Source organism: Mesoplodon mirus (assembly GCF_964341445.2).
Source record: "Mesoplodon mirus genome assembly, chromosome: 2".
Taxonomy (NCBI): domain Eukaryota; kingdom Metazoa; phylum Chordata; class Mammalia; order Artiodactyla; family Ziphiidae; genus Mesoplodon; species Mesoplodon mirus.
This window is the reverse complement of record NC_138977.1, coordinates 15986184-16004591: the sequence shown is the minus strand read 5'-3', so window position 1 is coordinate 16004591 and position 18408 is coordinate 15986184. Positions and strand designations below refer to the sequence as shown.

Sequence of the window (18408 nt, the reverse complement as noted above, 5' to 3'; positions counted from 1 at the left end):
CTCTTCCATATGTTTTTTTAGCTCAACTAAAATCTCAGCATGTAATAGCATCTACGATGGTGTGATATTTGGCATAGGCTATTCTGTCTTATATGTCATTTTGAAAGCGACAGATCCTTGAAAATATATATATTTTTTTAAATAAAAAGACTCTTCTGTGTTATGGATTTTCAAAAAGGCCAGTATAGCCTAGACAGTTTCCTCCACCTTCTCTTGTCATAAAACATAACTGGATTCTTCGGATAGGAAGTCTTAAAAAGGTACAGACTACTCCCAAATGTCAAATAACTGTCATTATTTGGTTATCTTAAATGTGTAGTTAAAAGATACTTTCGTTTCCAAGTGTTAATTTGATTCCATGGACTTTTGTTCTCTGAGACATTGCGTTCCATCTGTTTGATGATTCCTTGGTAGACTCGCAGAAACTGGCTCTGAGCATAATTATAACTTGGGTAAAAATTAAAGACTTTAAGGTAGATTAGGAGGCTTCGTTGATTTTTCAAGAAACTATTATATATTCAGCCTATGTTTCAAGAAACTATCATATATTCAGCCTATGCCTTACAGAGGACATTTCAGTTTATTTATATTTACCAAAGTAGAAACTAATAGCATGTGAAATCTCATTTGGATTGAACTCTTTATCATAATAGAAATGCATTAATTTTATAAACTGACAATGAAAATAAAAGCAAAATGAAATAACAAAGGTCAAGCTAATAATGTAGATGTATTGTCTATAGGAGAAACAATCATAATGCCTGGATGTTTAGTCTGTCAGGATTATTTTGGATATAGAGGAGGATTTAACCATTGAAAAAGGTATTTATTAAGGACTTAATTGTGCATACATGCTAAATGCTGGAAGAAAGCATTTAGACTAGAATTTAATTCTGGACCCTTATGGATTTATAAATTTATCAAATAGTAGAATGATATTTAAATGTTATCTCTGAAATTACAGAAATTGAAGGAAAAAATAAACCAACAGAGTAAAATATCATGTTTGATTGTCCCATGTGTTATACCCTAGACAGAAAGCTAACTGAGTACCATTTGACAGCATGACAAAAAAGCAGGCTGAAAGACGTAATACTGCTCCAGTCGTCTGACAGCAGAGGATGGTCAAGGTGCTGGCATGTACTGAGCTGATCTGAAATAAAGCCACTTGAAGATCTTCTGATGCTATTCAAGAACTAGGCAGGGTGTTTTGTCAGTACAGGGGGGATGTAGTGAAGATTTTGCCCAAAAAGGTAAATAGGGAAATGAGCATTAGGTTCTGGCCAATGATCTGTGCACAGGCCTGCAGAGGCAACTGAAACAGACAGAATGGTTCCCAGGTCGTGAGACTTTAACATCACTGCAATATATTATTATCTTATCAGAGGAAAGGGATATGCCAGTCAAAAACTGTACTGGTCAGCTACAGAGGCATAAGAAAGAAGAGAAGCCGAGGCAAACATCTGACATGTCTAGGGAAGTACAGTCCAGGGGCCAATGGCCTTTAAGTATTCTGGCCTTACAGCAAGACTTCAGATCATAAATACCTGGCTCATCGACGTCTTTTAAGACAAATGAATAAACTGGCATGTGAGAGGCAGAATAGCACAGTGGTGAAGAACTTGTGTTCTGGAGTAAAAGGCCTATTGAGTCTCAGCTCCCCTATTTACAGGCTGTGCTACCTTGGATAAATTACTAAGCTTCTGTAAGTCTCACCCTCCTCATCTAAAAAATGAGGAAGGTTCTAAGTGCTTTATTTGTATTATTTCGCTTGGTAAGTTGTCGACCTAAGGTCATCATCAGCTGGGAAGTGGGGAACCCAAACCAGGATTCATTACAGTAGCAGGCTGGTGATCTACTTTCCAGGTGGGTGGAAGAATTACCTAAGTTAATTCGTTCGCTCATTCTCAACACTCAACAAACACAAGTGCCAGGTACTGTGCAATCTGCTAAAGCACTTAGCATAGATCATTGGTATACAATACTCAAAAATGTTTGCTCTTTCTATTAAGAAGAAGGAAGTGCTTGTGCAGAAGTGAATATTCCAGTTCTTCTAACAGTTACATTTCTCACTGTAAATTAAAAGGTTGATTGTGTGATCTTCATTAATATCAAGCTGCCTAAGTTGGGGCCCCAGTCGTGTTTTGTGCCAACCAGGCTAAAGGCTGGGCCCCAGATGATGGCCAGTTCACTAGGGGAGAAGGGGAGAATCCAGGATGCTGCTGGCTTTGCTTTGAGGCAAAAAAAATAGACCGCTTCACAAAGATGGGCTGACCAAAGAAAATCAAGATATCTGTTTCTTTAAAATTCTAAGAAAAACTGGAAGAAAGTTTCATAGCTTCTAGTAAGCTAGGATTAAAGATGAAGGAATAAAAGGGATTTTTAGGAGAGCGAAAATAGATTATCCTCATAGAAAAATATTTTTAAACTTTAGATTTTCTGAGCATTCATTAAACTTTTTCATATGGCCTTTAAACCTGCCATCTGAGATGAAACAACTATAAAGAGAATGTTTTACAAACTTCAGACTTACAACAATGACTGTCTGCTGTTGTTCAATCAATTATTAATTATTCTCATATAAGTACAACCTTCAGATTAAGAAGTTGGACCCATAAAATGCTTTAGTACAAAGAGAATCACATAAGCTCTGCCAAAAACGCATGAAAACTGGATCTTATTTTCTTATGGTATCAATTTTCAGCAAGCTGACATTACCCCCTATACTTCTCTCTGTGAAGAACACTTCTTTCATGTGTCAATTACCTCAACTTTGTGTGTGAGAAGTGAAGTTTTTCTAAAATATAGAGACATACATATACACAAAATCTTTGCCTTTGTTGAAAAAAGAGCACTCTCTACTTTAATACCTTTCAAATAAAGAATACATTAAGGTTTATAAAGCCCATGCTTATTTCCCTTCTTATTATACAACATGGACTTCCTTCTCAAATAAATTTTATAAATACATTTAATCCAAGTGTATGCTTAGATATGCAATAGCTAATGTTTAATAAAAGTTGGCCAATGTCACCATAAGTTGAAGGAAAACTCAAATGCTACAAAAAAACAATGATTTTTAAAACTGTGAATATTGTATATGTGTATAGTACAGGTATCTATGGAATACAGTATAAACTTCTAGAATATTATTCTACTGCAAGCATTTTAGCCAATGGTGGACATTATCCAACCAATTAGCTCTAATAGGGAGATGACTTTTTTTTAACATTTAGTTCGTTCTGCAAAGTCTGAATTTTTTTTTTTTTTTTTGCGGTACGCGGGCCTCTCACTGTTGCGGCCTCTCCCGTTGCGGAGCACAGGCTCTGGACACGTAGGCTCAGTGGCCATGGCTCACGGGCCTAGCCGCTCCGCGGCATGTGGGATCTTCCCGGACTGGGGCACAAACCCATGTCCCCTGCATCGGCAGGCGGACTCTCAGCCACTGCATCACCAGGGAAGCCCCAAAGTCTGCACTTCTGTGCAATGTGAAAATTGTGCCAGCTAATATAACTCATCTGTGCAAAATCATGTAGTACAATAAGAAGAGAAAGCAGTACTTTTAATGTCTATGTTACTGTATCATTTAAATTGGCAACTTAAAAAGATTTTAATTATTGTAATCACATATAAGTCAGACTTGATGATACTGACTACAATATGACAGCTAACCAGGTACCTTGTTTGATAGTCCCGGCCCCAAAATATCAATAGCCATATATATGATGGGAGTTCATACCCTAGTACCTAGTAAATGTCTGTGTATTTTTTTAGACATGTTTCAGTTTTAATGATATACTGGATATAACTATTTGTTTCCTTTTTATAGCATAACCTGATGAAAAAAAGCAGTTACCTGTACTATAAAGGGTACAGAGTACCAAGGATACATTTATAGTGACGAAAATGAGTTAGCCTCTAAATTACACACTGAAATATTAAGTAATTGAAAAAAATCAACAATAAACTGGAAGGTAATTAACAAAAGCCTGACAAGCAACTACAAAGCCTTTTACAAAATACTGACTAATCTTTCTTTTTATAGATGTCATCCTTTCCTTTCTCCAATTACATCATGCAAACTCAGTTATTTTTAAAAGATAAGAGAACTTAACACTGGTGAACTGATACCCATCTTTGCATATAATTTTCTGGAAAAATTATATGGATTTCTCACACGGCCATACTTCTTAAAGCAGTAAAATACATAAAGTGCTTTTCTTTTCCTTGTCAGAAGTAGAAGAGAACAAGAAAGATGTCCTTTATGCTTCCTCCTTCAGTTATCAAATATTTTATCCCAATTCACACCCCTTCCTGCAAGCCTCTAAATCCTCTGTGAGACCAGCTTATTTAAAATTGGTTTCTTATTGCACTAGACTCTCAGCTTAGTGAAGGCAGAGACCATGTGTTTGTTTGCCACTGAATACACAGAAAAAGATATTTCATGAATAAATATTTTTACATGGAAATAAAAATATAAGATAGAAATATAACATGGTATCAAAATTAGGGTACTCTGAATTTTATTTTAGTTTTTGGCCTTCTAAAAAATGATTTCAATTTTCTATTTTAGCTATTATAAAAATGAAAACAAAGTTTGCTATTTGCCTCTTTTCAATAATCTGTTATCTGACAAAGTTATGCCCTAATATTTCACTTTCTGGTTTTCTAGTCAGACTTATATCTCACAGTAATTTTTCTGCATTTGGTGCAAATATTTTAAAATAGCTGCTGCTTGAACTGCTCCAAATCCTGGTTCTTACACTCTCTCCCTCATCACTCCTTTCTCTTTCACCTGTTTGTCTTTTTTCCCAGCTTCATAAAGAAGGGATAATTTTACAGATTGGTCCTCAATTTTCTGATATTTCCTTCCACATCAGTAACTTTGGAGGCCTGTTTGACTCTTAGTAGATTCGGCTATGACTTTTAATTTAAAGCCTCTGTCACCAGACCCCATTTTGTCCCCAGTCTCCAGGGTTCCATTTCCAAATCCTGCCTGGGCATTTCCAGAGTCATGTGTGTACTCAAACTCATGTCTGTCACTGAACTCCTTTCTCCCTGAAACGGATGAAGTTTTTCCGTAAGTGTTCTCATCCTCCTAGGTACCGAGGTTTGAACCGTCCAAATCCACTTTTGTTCCCTTAGCCCCACTGATGCCACAGTTGTAAGCCCCTTGACCAGCTCTTTGGAATAGCTCCCTTTTCCTTTTTTTTTTTTTTCTTTTTTCTTTGCGGTACACAGGCCTCTCACTGTTGTGGCCTCTCCCATTGCGGAGCACAGGCTCCGGACGCACAGGCTCAGCGGCCATGGCTCACGGGCCCAGCCGCTCCGCGGCATGTGGGATCTTCCCGGACCGGGGCACGAACCCACGTCCCCTGCATCGGCAGGCGGACTCCCAACCACTGCGCCACCAGGGAAGCCCCCTTTTCCTTTTATTATTAACACTGTCATTGTTCCGGTCTAGTCACCTCCACTTTGAAATAGTTAAGTTCCTAAATTATACCCCAACGAATCCTTTGTGCTTTCTCCAAGCATTTTCTTGGGGGAAGTACTTGCTGCTTCTCAGACACTGCTTTTATGATGTTACTCCTCTGCTCACCAACGGCAGGTTATGCTTCAAAGTTGACAGAACAAGAATCATGTCGCCACCGTGCTGCTCAGGGCTCTTTTTTTGGATGTCTAAACATTTCTTTGTATTTTTTATATTAACATGTCATATTTTTTTCTCCCAAACTGCCAATTATTATCAGACACACAACTTTTTTTCACATTGGGAACATGAAATATGAGATGCTGAAATGAGTTGCTCAGAAATGACAATAATTACAGCCACAGGAAGAGCTCTAAGCTAATGGCTCTTAGCGTATGTGCTGCCAGATGCACAAAGCAGAGGGGAATTTTTAAGATGAAATTCATCTCAAACATTCATCATGGCAAATATATACAGCTTCGGTAGAAAATGATATACCCGAACCCTATATAGTGGTATTCCTCAAGGACCTATAAGATGCCACGCTAGTCCTACTAATTCCCAACTTTGTACTTTAAAAAGTTCTGTATGGTTTTTTAAAGCTAAACAGAAAGCAGTGGGGAGACACTCTGGAACCCGTGATATTAGATCTGAAGAATTATCTAATAATTCAAAGCAGATGATGGGAGATAATTCTCTTGTATGCAATTTAGATGGTTTTGTAGAGGGATGCAAAAAACTGCTCTGATCCCATATTCAGTGACTTGCCTGTGGTTAACATTAGGATAAGGCAAAAATGTGGATAAAGGATAAGAGTTCCACCATGTGGTTTGCTCCTTAGATGAAAACAGAGACATAAATTCTAATTTAATATTAAGTCTTTCCAGGGCAGCCTGAAACTATATTTGGCTTAAAATGTATTACTTTTATTATTTTTTTCTTTCCTTTCTTATTCTACAGGATTTCAGTTTTACCTCCACAATTCTTTCCTGTTAGCCAGACTCATCACATATCATAGTTTCAAATATAACTTGTATAGATAGATAGATAGATAGATAGATAGATAAATAGATAGATAGATAAAGGGATCTCAGGGCTTCACTGGTAGCGCAGTGGTTGAGAGTCCACCTGCCGATGCAGGGGACGCGGGTTCGTGCCCCGGTTCGGGAAGATCCCACATGCCATGGAGCGGCTAGGCCCGTGAGCCATGGCCGCTGAACCTGCACGTCCAGAGCCTGTGCTCCGCAATGGGAGAGGCCACAACAGTGAGAGGCCCGTGTACCACACACAAAAGTGATCTCAGAGTCTAAGATTTTAGAACTAAAAGAAAGTTCCAAATAAATATTTCTAACTCATGAAACTGTCATTAGGTTTCTAATGCTTACTGCTATTCCAGACTTCCTTATTATAATAATGAGCAGGAAAGAAAGTTCTGTGATGCAGATTGCTTGATTCCTGTCAGCTCCCCCCAACCCCCAGCCAACACTTTGGGATCACTTACTAATCCTTGGTCTGAAATGAGTCTTCTTCCTTAATGAGAATCAACTACCAAATGAGATACATCTACTTGGATTTCTTCCTTCTTTGAAATGTTCTGGTGAATAACAAACCCAAATTGAAACCAGACTATCATTTTATCATCCAAAGTCAGAAGTGGAAACAGGAATCAAAGACCCCAATACATATAAACTAGATCCTCAAAAGACATTCACTTGGCATTAAACTGCTTCAAAACTTTACAAGATAAAAGAAGTTTTGTATTTTATTTTCAACATAAAGGAAGCATCGACCAATATAAAACAGTGATCTTTTTCTAGAGAGGCTATCAAATTCCTTTATTTGTAAGGCAGAAGCTAAGGAGGAGAGATTCATGACATGATTTCTACCCAGCAGAAGCCTAGGCAAGCCAGGAGACTCTGTCTGCTCAGATACAATACAATTTTTCACATTATCAAACACATAACTTCTTGGAGTAAATTGAGGTTAACAGAGTAGAACAAAACTATTTTACTTGCTTTGACTTTCATGGCCTAATAATAATGTAAAAATCTTTTTTTTTTATTTTATGGATATTTAACAGAACGAACTAAAGTATAAGTTTAGCTATTAGTGTTGTTCTGTTAAAAAAAAAAAGCATCATGCTGTTTAAAAAAAAAAAATGCAAGCACCGTAATCACAGGTTGTGGAAAGTTCAAGAGCCTGAGAACCAGGCAGACACTGGTTTGAATCCAGGCTCCATTACTTCACTAACTCTGTGACCTTAGGTTTTAACCTTACTGCCCTGAGTCTGGCTAGCTTCATATGTAAAACTGGGATAATCATAGCACCTGTGTCAAAAAGTTGTTCTGAGGGTTAGAGATATTATAAATCACCTAGAAAATTTCTTTAAAGTAAATGTTAGTTAATAATTACAAATTTTTGTTGGTCAAAAGGTACAATTAGCAAAGAGTTAATACATATAGATGACTTAGAATGATGTCTAACACACAAGTGTTAGCTGCTGCCATCGTCACCGTTAAGTGGTAAACGAGACCTGACAGAACATAAGAGAAGAGAAGCAAAATTAATCCCACACCTATACTCCTCAAGGACAGGAGGAGAATTTCTGTCTGCAATAGACTTTATAAAGACGAAGAAGTCAACTTGATAAGATCCACAGATAGGCATGGTCTGTAAAGGCACCATTACTACCTTGGATTTTGCAGCTCGATGTTGGATACTAAGCAAAATATTGAGAAGGGTTTGATAAGGACTCATCAAGAGATGGCTCCTCTTTAGAAAGAGCAGGAAGTGCTTTAATTAAGTCCTTTGATGTCTTCTGATTCCTGCTTTCACCTCTGGAGCCAACCACAAGCCCAGGAGCCTGATAGGCAGAGCAGAGGGCCCGCCCCCAGAGAGAGACAGACTCTGCAGGCTGCCTGCAGGAGGAACAGGGTGGGAGAACTGGGACCTTTATCCTAAGGTTGAAAATAGTATCACACAAAAGGGAAAAAAAAAAACTTAAGTATATGTTCTCAATAAACTATTGTTCCAAAAAGAATTAAAGAGTTCTGGGAAGATTTATAAGTTGTTCTCTGAGTTCCTTTGAGGAAATCCATAATTTTTGTGCTGTGTTAAAATAAAGCACTAAAGAACAGTTCTGATGATTTACTCTGAAATGTATAATATTCTAAGTTAAACATATTTTTTAATTAAAACTTTTACTTCTTTTTTCTTTTTTTTCCTTAGAGGGTAAATTTGTGAGATTTGAACTGAAAAATCCCATATTTTAGTCCTGCTGTTTCTCTGCAGGGTTAACCTAAGATTTAAGCATGGTAGTAAGATTTCACTGGTCTACTTAGAAAGAAAAAATTCTTCCAAGTGCCTTGAAAAGGACATGCACTCCTATCATTGGAATAAACAAGCTTAAAAGCAACTGCTGATGAGCACAGCACATTGATTGGAACTAATAATTTTAAAGCAGAGGAAGTTCCAAAATATATCCTTTCATGTAAGTGACTGAATGGGTGGATAAAGAGAACTCACTATAAGTGAAGTAAACACTGAGGTGGTCTTGGTAATACTACTTGCACTGTTGAAATGTGCAGATACTTTTGGCTATAGGACCTGGAAGCACAGAGTAGGTACTCAATATATATTTGCTGAATGAATGGGTTAACATATAATTACAATTATATGCAGGTATACTTATTCTATTGAATACACCATATGTTGTATATTTAATATGTTGTCTATACTATAATCATTGGTCAATAAACCTGACTAAAACAGAGATCTGTTAACAGAGATGCATCACTGCATTAATGCTAATTAATCTTTCTTTTGAGGAATAACAGGAACATAGTGAAAGGCATCTATTGCAAAATGTCTGTTGACTTTTAAGATTTAGATTCCACCAGATTAGTGTTCTTTCCTGAGGAAAAAAAAGCCTCTTCCTAATCTTCCACTAGGAAGATTAATATCTCTTAAATGATATCACTATCCCTGGAAAAGTTAATGATGGCAAACTGTGGCTATAACATATGAAACATCTAGAATCTGGATAAAGCACAGAAGATCCACTGAGCTTCTGAATATTTTAAAATATATCAATATATTTACTTAAACCATGAGATGGTAGGAATAACTGTACACTCTAAATTTACCTAAGTATATACTCTCTATTTATATGAGTGTACGGACACTTTTATTTTACTTTTGCCTACAGAGTTAGGTATTCTGCATTCATAGATGTGATCTGTATTAAGCCCAAGTAAATATTAAATCATGCTGTTCAGATAGTAACTTTTGGAAAGGGCCACATTCTTGCTTCATGTTACCCAAGTGCAGTTTTTAAAGGTAAAAATTTTATCAATTTAAACTTGCCACAATATCTAGTTTCCACTGCTACCTTCCCCCTTTACTTGAGAATTTGTCTTATTTTATTGATATTATAATGTTTACGCATCGGTCTCTCTAACCAGACTGCAACTTCCTAGGTCTTTAATGCATTTTGGAATCCCGAGTGCCCTGTGCTGAGCAGGTAGTTAGCACATGTTTATGGAAGTGAACTTTGCACTTTCCTCCTCCAACTACATTTTTTTGTAAGTTTCCATTCATTTTGGGGTCCTTTTGTAAGAGAAAGAGTAATTTTTTCTATCTTCATTCACCTCATGAATCTTTTGTCTTTTATAGAAAGTGTATTCTTCAAGGGTAACTGAATACCAAATAGTATCTTAAAAAACAACAATAAGAAAACCTCATAGCTTATTCATTAATTATTATAGACATGAAAACATATTGGGGTTGACATAAATACCAATATACCAATGTGTAAGTATCTTCTTTTATCATAGACATCAAAATTTGAATAACTGACAGAAACAACCTCACTAAAAGTGCCAAAAAACTCACTTAGCAATGCGAGCTACCGAAAGATGTTTATTAAAGTAGCTCACAGCTTCAACTATGTTTTCAGGGTAAGGGGAAAATTCTCTCAAGTTTTTTCTTGCATTTTTTCAAAGCAACTAGAAAATATAATAATATCTTTCATTCTCAACAGTATGTTATGATTTACACATCTAAATCTTAGAAATTTATTCTTAGGGTTACCTACGAGACACCAAGTAATTACTTGGCAAACAGCATTAGCACAAAGGCTCAAGGCTCTTACCATCAAATCCGTCTTCTTCTGACCCTAGTTCATCGTCTGAGCAGATGTTGAGGACATTTACCAGCATCTCAGTCACTAAAGAGAAAAAGGAAAGAAAGAAAGAAAGGAAAACAAAGTCTACATTTTCTACTATAACCTTAATTATTACTCTGGCACTGTTAATGACCAGGCTTAGCAATAACATTCTTACCTATATTGAAGATGGAATTTCCTGCAAGTAGTTTCTATAAAATTCAGACCATAAAAGATAACAGGCTTTGTGTTTCTATGCAGACTTTATATTTTTAAAATTATTAGCTCATACCTACAAAATCTAATGGTAACGTTTATCAGCTATAGGTCAATAGACAGTGGACAAAAGAAAAATGTGGATATGAATATACTATAATCTATGAAGGAGAAAATGGTTACTATTGAATTTTTATTTATTTGTACAATGATGCTGCTAGACTTAGACCAGATTACAAACTTTATGTTCATAGGGACCGAGTGAATGCTAGATCTCTTTTTAAAATTTTTTAGTCCCCCAGAGAACCCAGAATAGTGATAGAAATGTGGTTTTGTGTTTAAGAGAAACTGATGATTGATGAACTAATATATTTGAGGTAGTTGTGAGAATATTAATTTTAAAAAATGAATGTGTTGAGATATATATATATATACATACGTACATATATATATATATACATGTATACAACATTAAATTTCATTTTCAAAAAGGTTTTACAAATGAAGCTCAGGTAAGTTTAATAAGAAATTTACTTGAGTAAATAGATTATAAGAGGGCTGTATAAAAGCCTTAAACACAGAAAATCAGTACTGCAACACTTTACACTAAGTTACATGTTATTTGCATTGAACGTTTTAAAAAATTAGGTTGGGTTCCATCATGAATGTGAAAAGAAGCCTGTCCACTATTTCTTCAAGAGTTACTTTTTAAAATCAGCGTTCTTCTAGCATTGAAGATATATAATAAAGAGTAAAACTTCATTGGAGCCAACATTAACTCAGAGCTTCAGTTTAATTATCAAAAGTAAATTATGTACACACTGCTATATTTAAAATGGATAACCAACAACGACCTACTGTATAGCACAGGGAACTCTGCTCAATGTTATGTGGCAGCCCGCATGGGAAGGGAGTTTGGGGGAGAATGGATACATGCATATGTATGGCTGAGTCCCTTCGCTGTGTACCTGAACTATCACAACATTGTTAATTGGCTATACTCCAGTATAAAGTTAAAAAAAAAAAAGAAAAAAACCGTAAATTATGTACACGAATATATTAATACATTCTTTTATAACAGATGTTCAAAATCTGAATAATTAATGAAACAACCAAAATAAAGGGTGTTCAAGGGGAGTTGTCAGGATTCTCAGTGCTTCTGTGTCCACGCTGTGATCTGATGGGCGCAAGGAAGTGGTGACATGGAGTAGTACTGGGAACATTTACCAAAAACTATTAAAATTTACTTTTGACTTATTTTGGTGTTGAAAGGGAAGACTTCTTTGCTGACAATTCATAGATTCTCGGGTTTAATTGTTTTTAGAATATTTAAAGAAGAAATACATTGACTGTAGGAAAATAAATGCTACACATATTAATACATTACACATATGTATTAATATAAACAAACAAATATTTCAGAAGAATGTACAGCTTTTCTCTAAAATCCCCCCATAAGACATCATTTTTCTGAAACACATGCAAGCTCTTATGTTTATTACAATGCACATTCACCTTCTCTGTGATGCTCAAGATGTTGCATGAGGAATGATCCAGATTACCACCATTAAACCTCCTGAACTGAAAACTCAAGTTCAGTGGGTGCAGGCCTTTCCTCAAAATTTTTGCTGAGGTTTAGGTCAAAATATAAAAACCAAATAAAGGGAGAAGGAAGGAAAGAAGGATAAGGCCCATTCTTCTGTAAACCTGGGGCAGGCTAATAAACAACTTTTTAAATGTAAATTTGTCTCACCTTATACTGATGGCCACCATATTTAAAATGAACTAGTTTTTTGTTACTGTACATGTTGTGTTTCAAAATATTGTAGCCATTAATCACTTTCCTACAAGGATTATTATTAACATCAGAAATGTGAGGAAAGCATGGTTATTTCAAGCTTTTAATTTGACCAGTAGTCTATAAAATAAAATTATACTTTTGAATTATAATGCAAAGGGGTAAGAAAAGAAGGTAGCCATTATAGCTTGAAGCCAATCAAAACTATGAATCTGTTATTTTTTAAAGGGTTGGATTATTCTAATGAGGTTATATAAATTATCCTAATATTCCTCATTTCTTTTATTTCCCCTTAATTCCACCCATTGCATGTTGTTAATAGCATATACAGTGACATACTTTCAAATCACTGCTCCTATGGTGAAGCTTATGAGTTTTACTGGTTAGGCCAAAGTGTTTCTCTTTCTGACTGTTTCATGGTAAAAAAAAAGCCACATTACCTCTCCTTCCCTCCCATACTATTTTATTAAGAACACCTCAGGATTCCACAACACACCTTTTTCCCCAACAAATGGCAGGGACCAAGTGAAAACATCCATGAAATTTGGAAGCCAGTATGGATGAGGAGAACAGTTGAATTGCCTGATATTCATGACATTGTTCTCATACTTCAATACTGCAGCTGAAAACAACAAAAGGAAGGACATTAGATTCACAAGCACATGTTTCTGCTTCTACACATGGCTTGAGTTGATCAAGAAAATTCAACTATATATTTGACTTAAGTTCCAAAACATCAAGGCAAACAGCTTCATTGGTCACAAATGTTCATTTAGTTATGGATTTAAACTTCATTCAGTGTAATATCTAACTGCACAATGTATAAATACTATACATGAAATGGCATTATACTTCGGCAAATATTTATATAAGATAGTTAATCAAACGTCAGCAATTGGATCAAGCTCCTTTTGCAGGCAAGAACATTTTAGTCTTATTTAATACCTGGTGACACGAATAAAAGTGGCATAGCTAAGGTAGTGTGATATAATTTAATAATATCCTCAAGTACTTGAACAGAATTTATATCTATTGTTTTTAAAGCACGCTTTTTTCCAGTACAACTCACAACAGTTGTACAAAATAGTTTAAATTAGACTGCACTCTTGACTTAATAAAGTAAAATGTTTGGACTGAATCCTGCCTTAAGTAATATGCTGATGTTGACTCCACCCTTGATTTCTGAAAAGGATGCACCATCCTCAAAAATAGGAAAATCAATCTGCCTGCTTCACTCTGCTTTGCCTGGTGTCTGTAGGTTGGATACACACTCACATGGGATGTTATGGTTGCAGAGATGTTAAGAGCATAGCTAGTCTCACTTCTAACCAGGTTCAGAACCTCATCTATAGCAATCGGGACACAGGGTGAGCAGGTGTCCGTGAATACTTTCAATGAAGCAAAAGCTACCTGTTTTAATAGGGTCATCTCCTCTATGGATAGACAATTTTAAGTTGTAGGAAATTCTCAGGGTGAATTTAAACCTTCTTTACTACTTACTGATCCTAGTTCTGCCTTCTGGAAAAATACAGATCAAGTATACTTCTGTTTCTAAATGACAGTCCTTTAAATATTAAGAACAGTACTCTCATACTGTACCTTGCTGAGCTTTGGCAAGATTTTACTGTTATTATCCTATCATAGCATGATTAGCATTATATTAGCAGAAACTATTGAACAGATCCTAGATGCTGTCAAATGAGTTTTTCTTGGTTTTGTTTGGTGGTTTAAAATACAGAAAAATTAATCATCTCATGACTTTTTAATTTTTAGACTGACTTTTATATGTGGAAGATGTTATTGCATGTGATTGCTATGCATAAAGATAGCCCTTAAAAATCTATTGTTTTGGAAAATTTCCTGGGAGTTTACTGGGTTTGAGCTTTGCATGAATGTCTGCACTAATATCTTACTCAACTACTTATCGATATCTTTAACATAACATTGCTTTCATAATGTTCAAAATGAAGGAAGCATTTTCCTTCCACCTGGAATATTTTCTCAGAAACCTCTGAATTTCCAAATTCTTCCCATCCTTCGGTGCTCAGACCAAACACTATCCCCTCTGTGAAATCTTTTCTGATTTCCTCTGGTGGATGTCTCTCCTCTGAATTCCAAAAGCCCTTGACTTACAGCTCTATTTGCATTTATTATTCAATTTTGATCATAGCTATTCTATGTATATATGTATATATCCAACGTCTCCCTGCGGCTGTAAGGACAAGTACCATACAGCAGGCTTTCTACCTTTATGTTTCATATACCACCTTCTTAGCATAGATGCTCAGAAGCTAAGGATACATCTTGATATTTCCCCTATAATCTTTTTCAAGAAAATTCTTCCTCATCCCTTTGACCCTTCCTCATATGAGACAGCTTCTAGAGCCTTTCCCCCATCTTGCTTATCCTATTCTGGATGCATGCCACATCAGCAATGCTACTGTTAAAGTGTGGCTCAGAACTAATATAATCTTGGTGGGGATGATCAGTGCAGAGCATGGGAAGGATGTATAGTTTTCTGTGATTTGCGTACTACATACATCATATTGCAGCTGAATAATAAGTGGATGTTTTCAGCAGCTTGAAGTTAACAAAAATCATACTTGAGAACAGTGAGGTTTTTTCCTTTGAATCGTATTTCAGGCTGACCAACCCAGTTCCAGGGAACAGAATCACAGATGGTTTGGGGACAAGAATTGCAGATAATGCAATCCGCACTGATATGGAGGGAGTTACTGTCTTCTTCCCATGGAATGCTGAATCCTGCATACACTTCTGTAAACCTGTTCTTCTTTGCATTATCCTATCATTTATGCGATATGTCATTTGGCCTAAGGATACATTCACATAGTATTAGAAACATGCAAAATGAAAAAATCATGGCAAATTACAATATCAATACTTCGGATCTGCCAGATGGGAAAGGTGAAGTACTTCTCGCTTTTGCTAACTGCTCCCTGAGCACCGGCTTCATGGAAAAGGTCTTTACCATTTTTGAATACTGCATATTATTAGCAGAAATGGATCCTCCCATCTTCAAAAGGATCTCTTAAGGTTCTAAGTCATCTTTTTGAAGAGTTATTTCTCCTCTAAGTCCACTCCCCCACTTTTTATTAGTGTTAGGTTGGTACAGTAGGAAGAAGGAAAATAAGTGTTATAACTGACAGTACCCCAGATGAAAGAGAGAGGCTTTCTATAATATGTCACTTAATCCTTACTACAAATCTGAGAAACAGATGTGACTGCCCTCATGTTATAAACTAAGGATTTGAGGTCAAGAAATGAAATGACTTTCTCAGGATCATGCAACCAGGAACTAACTGGAAGATATCACTCCTATTCAAACTCAGCTTCTACTGACACCAAATCCATTCCCTTTCCACCATTCCCTCTCTCTCTCCTAAATTATAAATGTATGAATTCTAGTCCCAGCTGTTACACTAATTTAACTTTGAATATGGTATTCATAATTAAAGAGGTTTTAGCATTTTGCCAAAATACATGTTTGAGAAAAGTGAAATAGGATGCACATTCACAAGTGTGGATAAGGCTTATCCACAACAGATAAAGCAGAAATTCTGTTTTGTAGCTGGTGAGACAAAGCATTTATTCATTCAATATTGGCTCAACATAATTTATCTGTGTGCCTACTGATAAAGCAGATACTGTTTACAGATTTTATTTTTGTTTATTAACAGCAGAAATAATGCCATTTAACAGCAGCTACGTTTTCTAAGCATCTGCTCTATACCAGGCACTATATTTGGTCTTTTATAATCACAAATCTTTGCAATCTCTCTCAAAAGTGATTCTTACTTGCATTTTCAAAATAAGCAGAGAGGTTATTTGCCCAAGGTCACACATGAGAAGCAGCAAACCTCAGTTTGGGTTTGAATCTGAAGTGCCTCAACTTTCCAGTATTCCACAATATTCTCACCCTTCTCCTTCCACATTTATTCTTTTTTTTTTTTAAAAAGGAGCACTGAACTGGAAGGCCAGGCGCCCAGACCGAGAGATGGATTCTGTCATGAATTATAAGACACAAGGTCACTTAATGTCTCTATGTCTAAATTACCTCACCTCACTACATGGGTTATCCAGATAACTTAGACAACCTCTTCCAGACCCAAATGATGTTCACAAACTTCTGCAGCAAAGATGTCATCATTAACACAAAGACTGATGAATATTCTCAGTAATTCTAAGAGGCTATTAATAGAACTTTTTTCTTATGTTTCTATAAAAACAAAAATAAACAAATGGGACCTAATGAAACTTAAAAGCTTTTGCACAGCAAAGGAAACCATAAAGAAGATGAAAAGACAACCTCAGAATGGGAGAAAATATTTGCAAATGAAGCAACTGACAAAGGATTAATCTCCAAAATGTATAAGCAGCTCATGCAGCTCAATATCAAAAAAACAAACAACCCAATCCAAAAATGGGCAGAAGACCTAAATAGACATTTCTCCAAAGAAGATATACAGATTGCCAACAAACACATGAAAGAATGCTCAACATCATTAATCATTAGAGAAATGTAAATCAAAACTACAATGAGATATCATCTCGCACCAGTCAGAATGGCCATCATCAAAAAATCTAGAAACAATAAATGCTGGAGAGGGTGTGGAGAAAAGGGAACTGTCTTGCACTGTTGGTGGGAATGTAAATTGATACAGCCACTATGGAGAACAGTATGGATGTTCCTTAAAAAACTAAGAATAGAACTACCATATGACCCAGCAATCCCACTACTGGGCAGATACCCTGAAAAACCATGATTCAAAAAGAGTCATGTACCACAATGTTCATTGCAGCTGTATTTACAATAGCCAGGACATGGAAGCAACCTAAGTGTCCATCGACAGATGAATGGATAAAGAAGATGTGGCACATATATACAATGGAATATTACTCAGCCATAAAAAGAAACGAAATTGTGCTATTTGTAGTGAGGTGGATGGACCTAGAGTCTGTCATACAGAGTGAAGTAAGTCAGAAAGAGAAAAACAAATACCGTATGCTAAAACATATATATGGAATCTAAAAAAAAAAAAAAAAAAAAAAAGGTCATGAAGAACCTAGGGGCAAGATGGGAATAAAGACACAGACCTACTAGAGAATGGACTTGAGGATACGGGGAGGTGGAAGGGCAAGCTGGGACGAAGTGAGAGAGTGGCATGGACATATATACACTACCAAATGTAAAACAGATAGCTAGTGGGAAGCAGCTGCATAGCACAGGGAGATCAGCTCGGTGCTCTGTGACCACCTGGAGGGGTAGGATAGGGAGGGTGGGAGGGAGGGAGACGCAAGAGGGAAGAGATATGGGGACATGTGTATGTGTATAGCTGATTCACTTTGTTTTAAAGCAGAAACTAACACACCGTTGTAAAGCAATTATACTCCAATAAACATGTTAAAATAAATAAATAAATAAATAACTTTCATTTAAAAATGCAAGTGCAATAATATATATTCTTTTTTCTTCAGCCACAAAAATACTCATGCAAATATACTTCTCGAATAATCTTACATTAATAACGTATGCATTTTGATTTTTTGCATAATAAATATGTTGCAAAAATACATGAAAAACATTAAACCAGAACAATCCCAAATATTCCGTCACGAAATTCACAGTTAACATTTATCTTCCACCCCTGCCACCTTCCTCTGACTGCCACTGGAATTACAGAACTCAACTGAGCCCTAACAGGGTGCTCTCCTCTGAAGTACTTGAAAGATGTTTATCTC

General features: G+C 36.1%; 1 protein-coding gene across 1 annotated transcript in view; it reads right to left on the bottom strand.

The window, feature by feature from the left end:
* Positions 1-18408, bottom strand: part of PPP3CA (protein phosphatase 3 catalytic subunit alpha) — a 303572-nt gene that overhangs the window by 21508 nt on the left and 263656 nt on the right. Inside the window, exons 9-10 of the mRNA XM_082611195.1 lie at positions 13145-13270; positions 10623-10697 (exon numbers count right to left, since the gene is read on the bottom strand). Coding sequence (XP_082467321.1) covers positions 10623-10697; positions 13145-13270 — 201 coding nt within the window. The remainder of the gene's footprint in view (positions 1-10622; positions 10698-13144; positions 13271-18408) is intronic.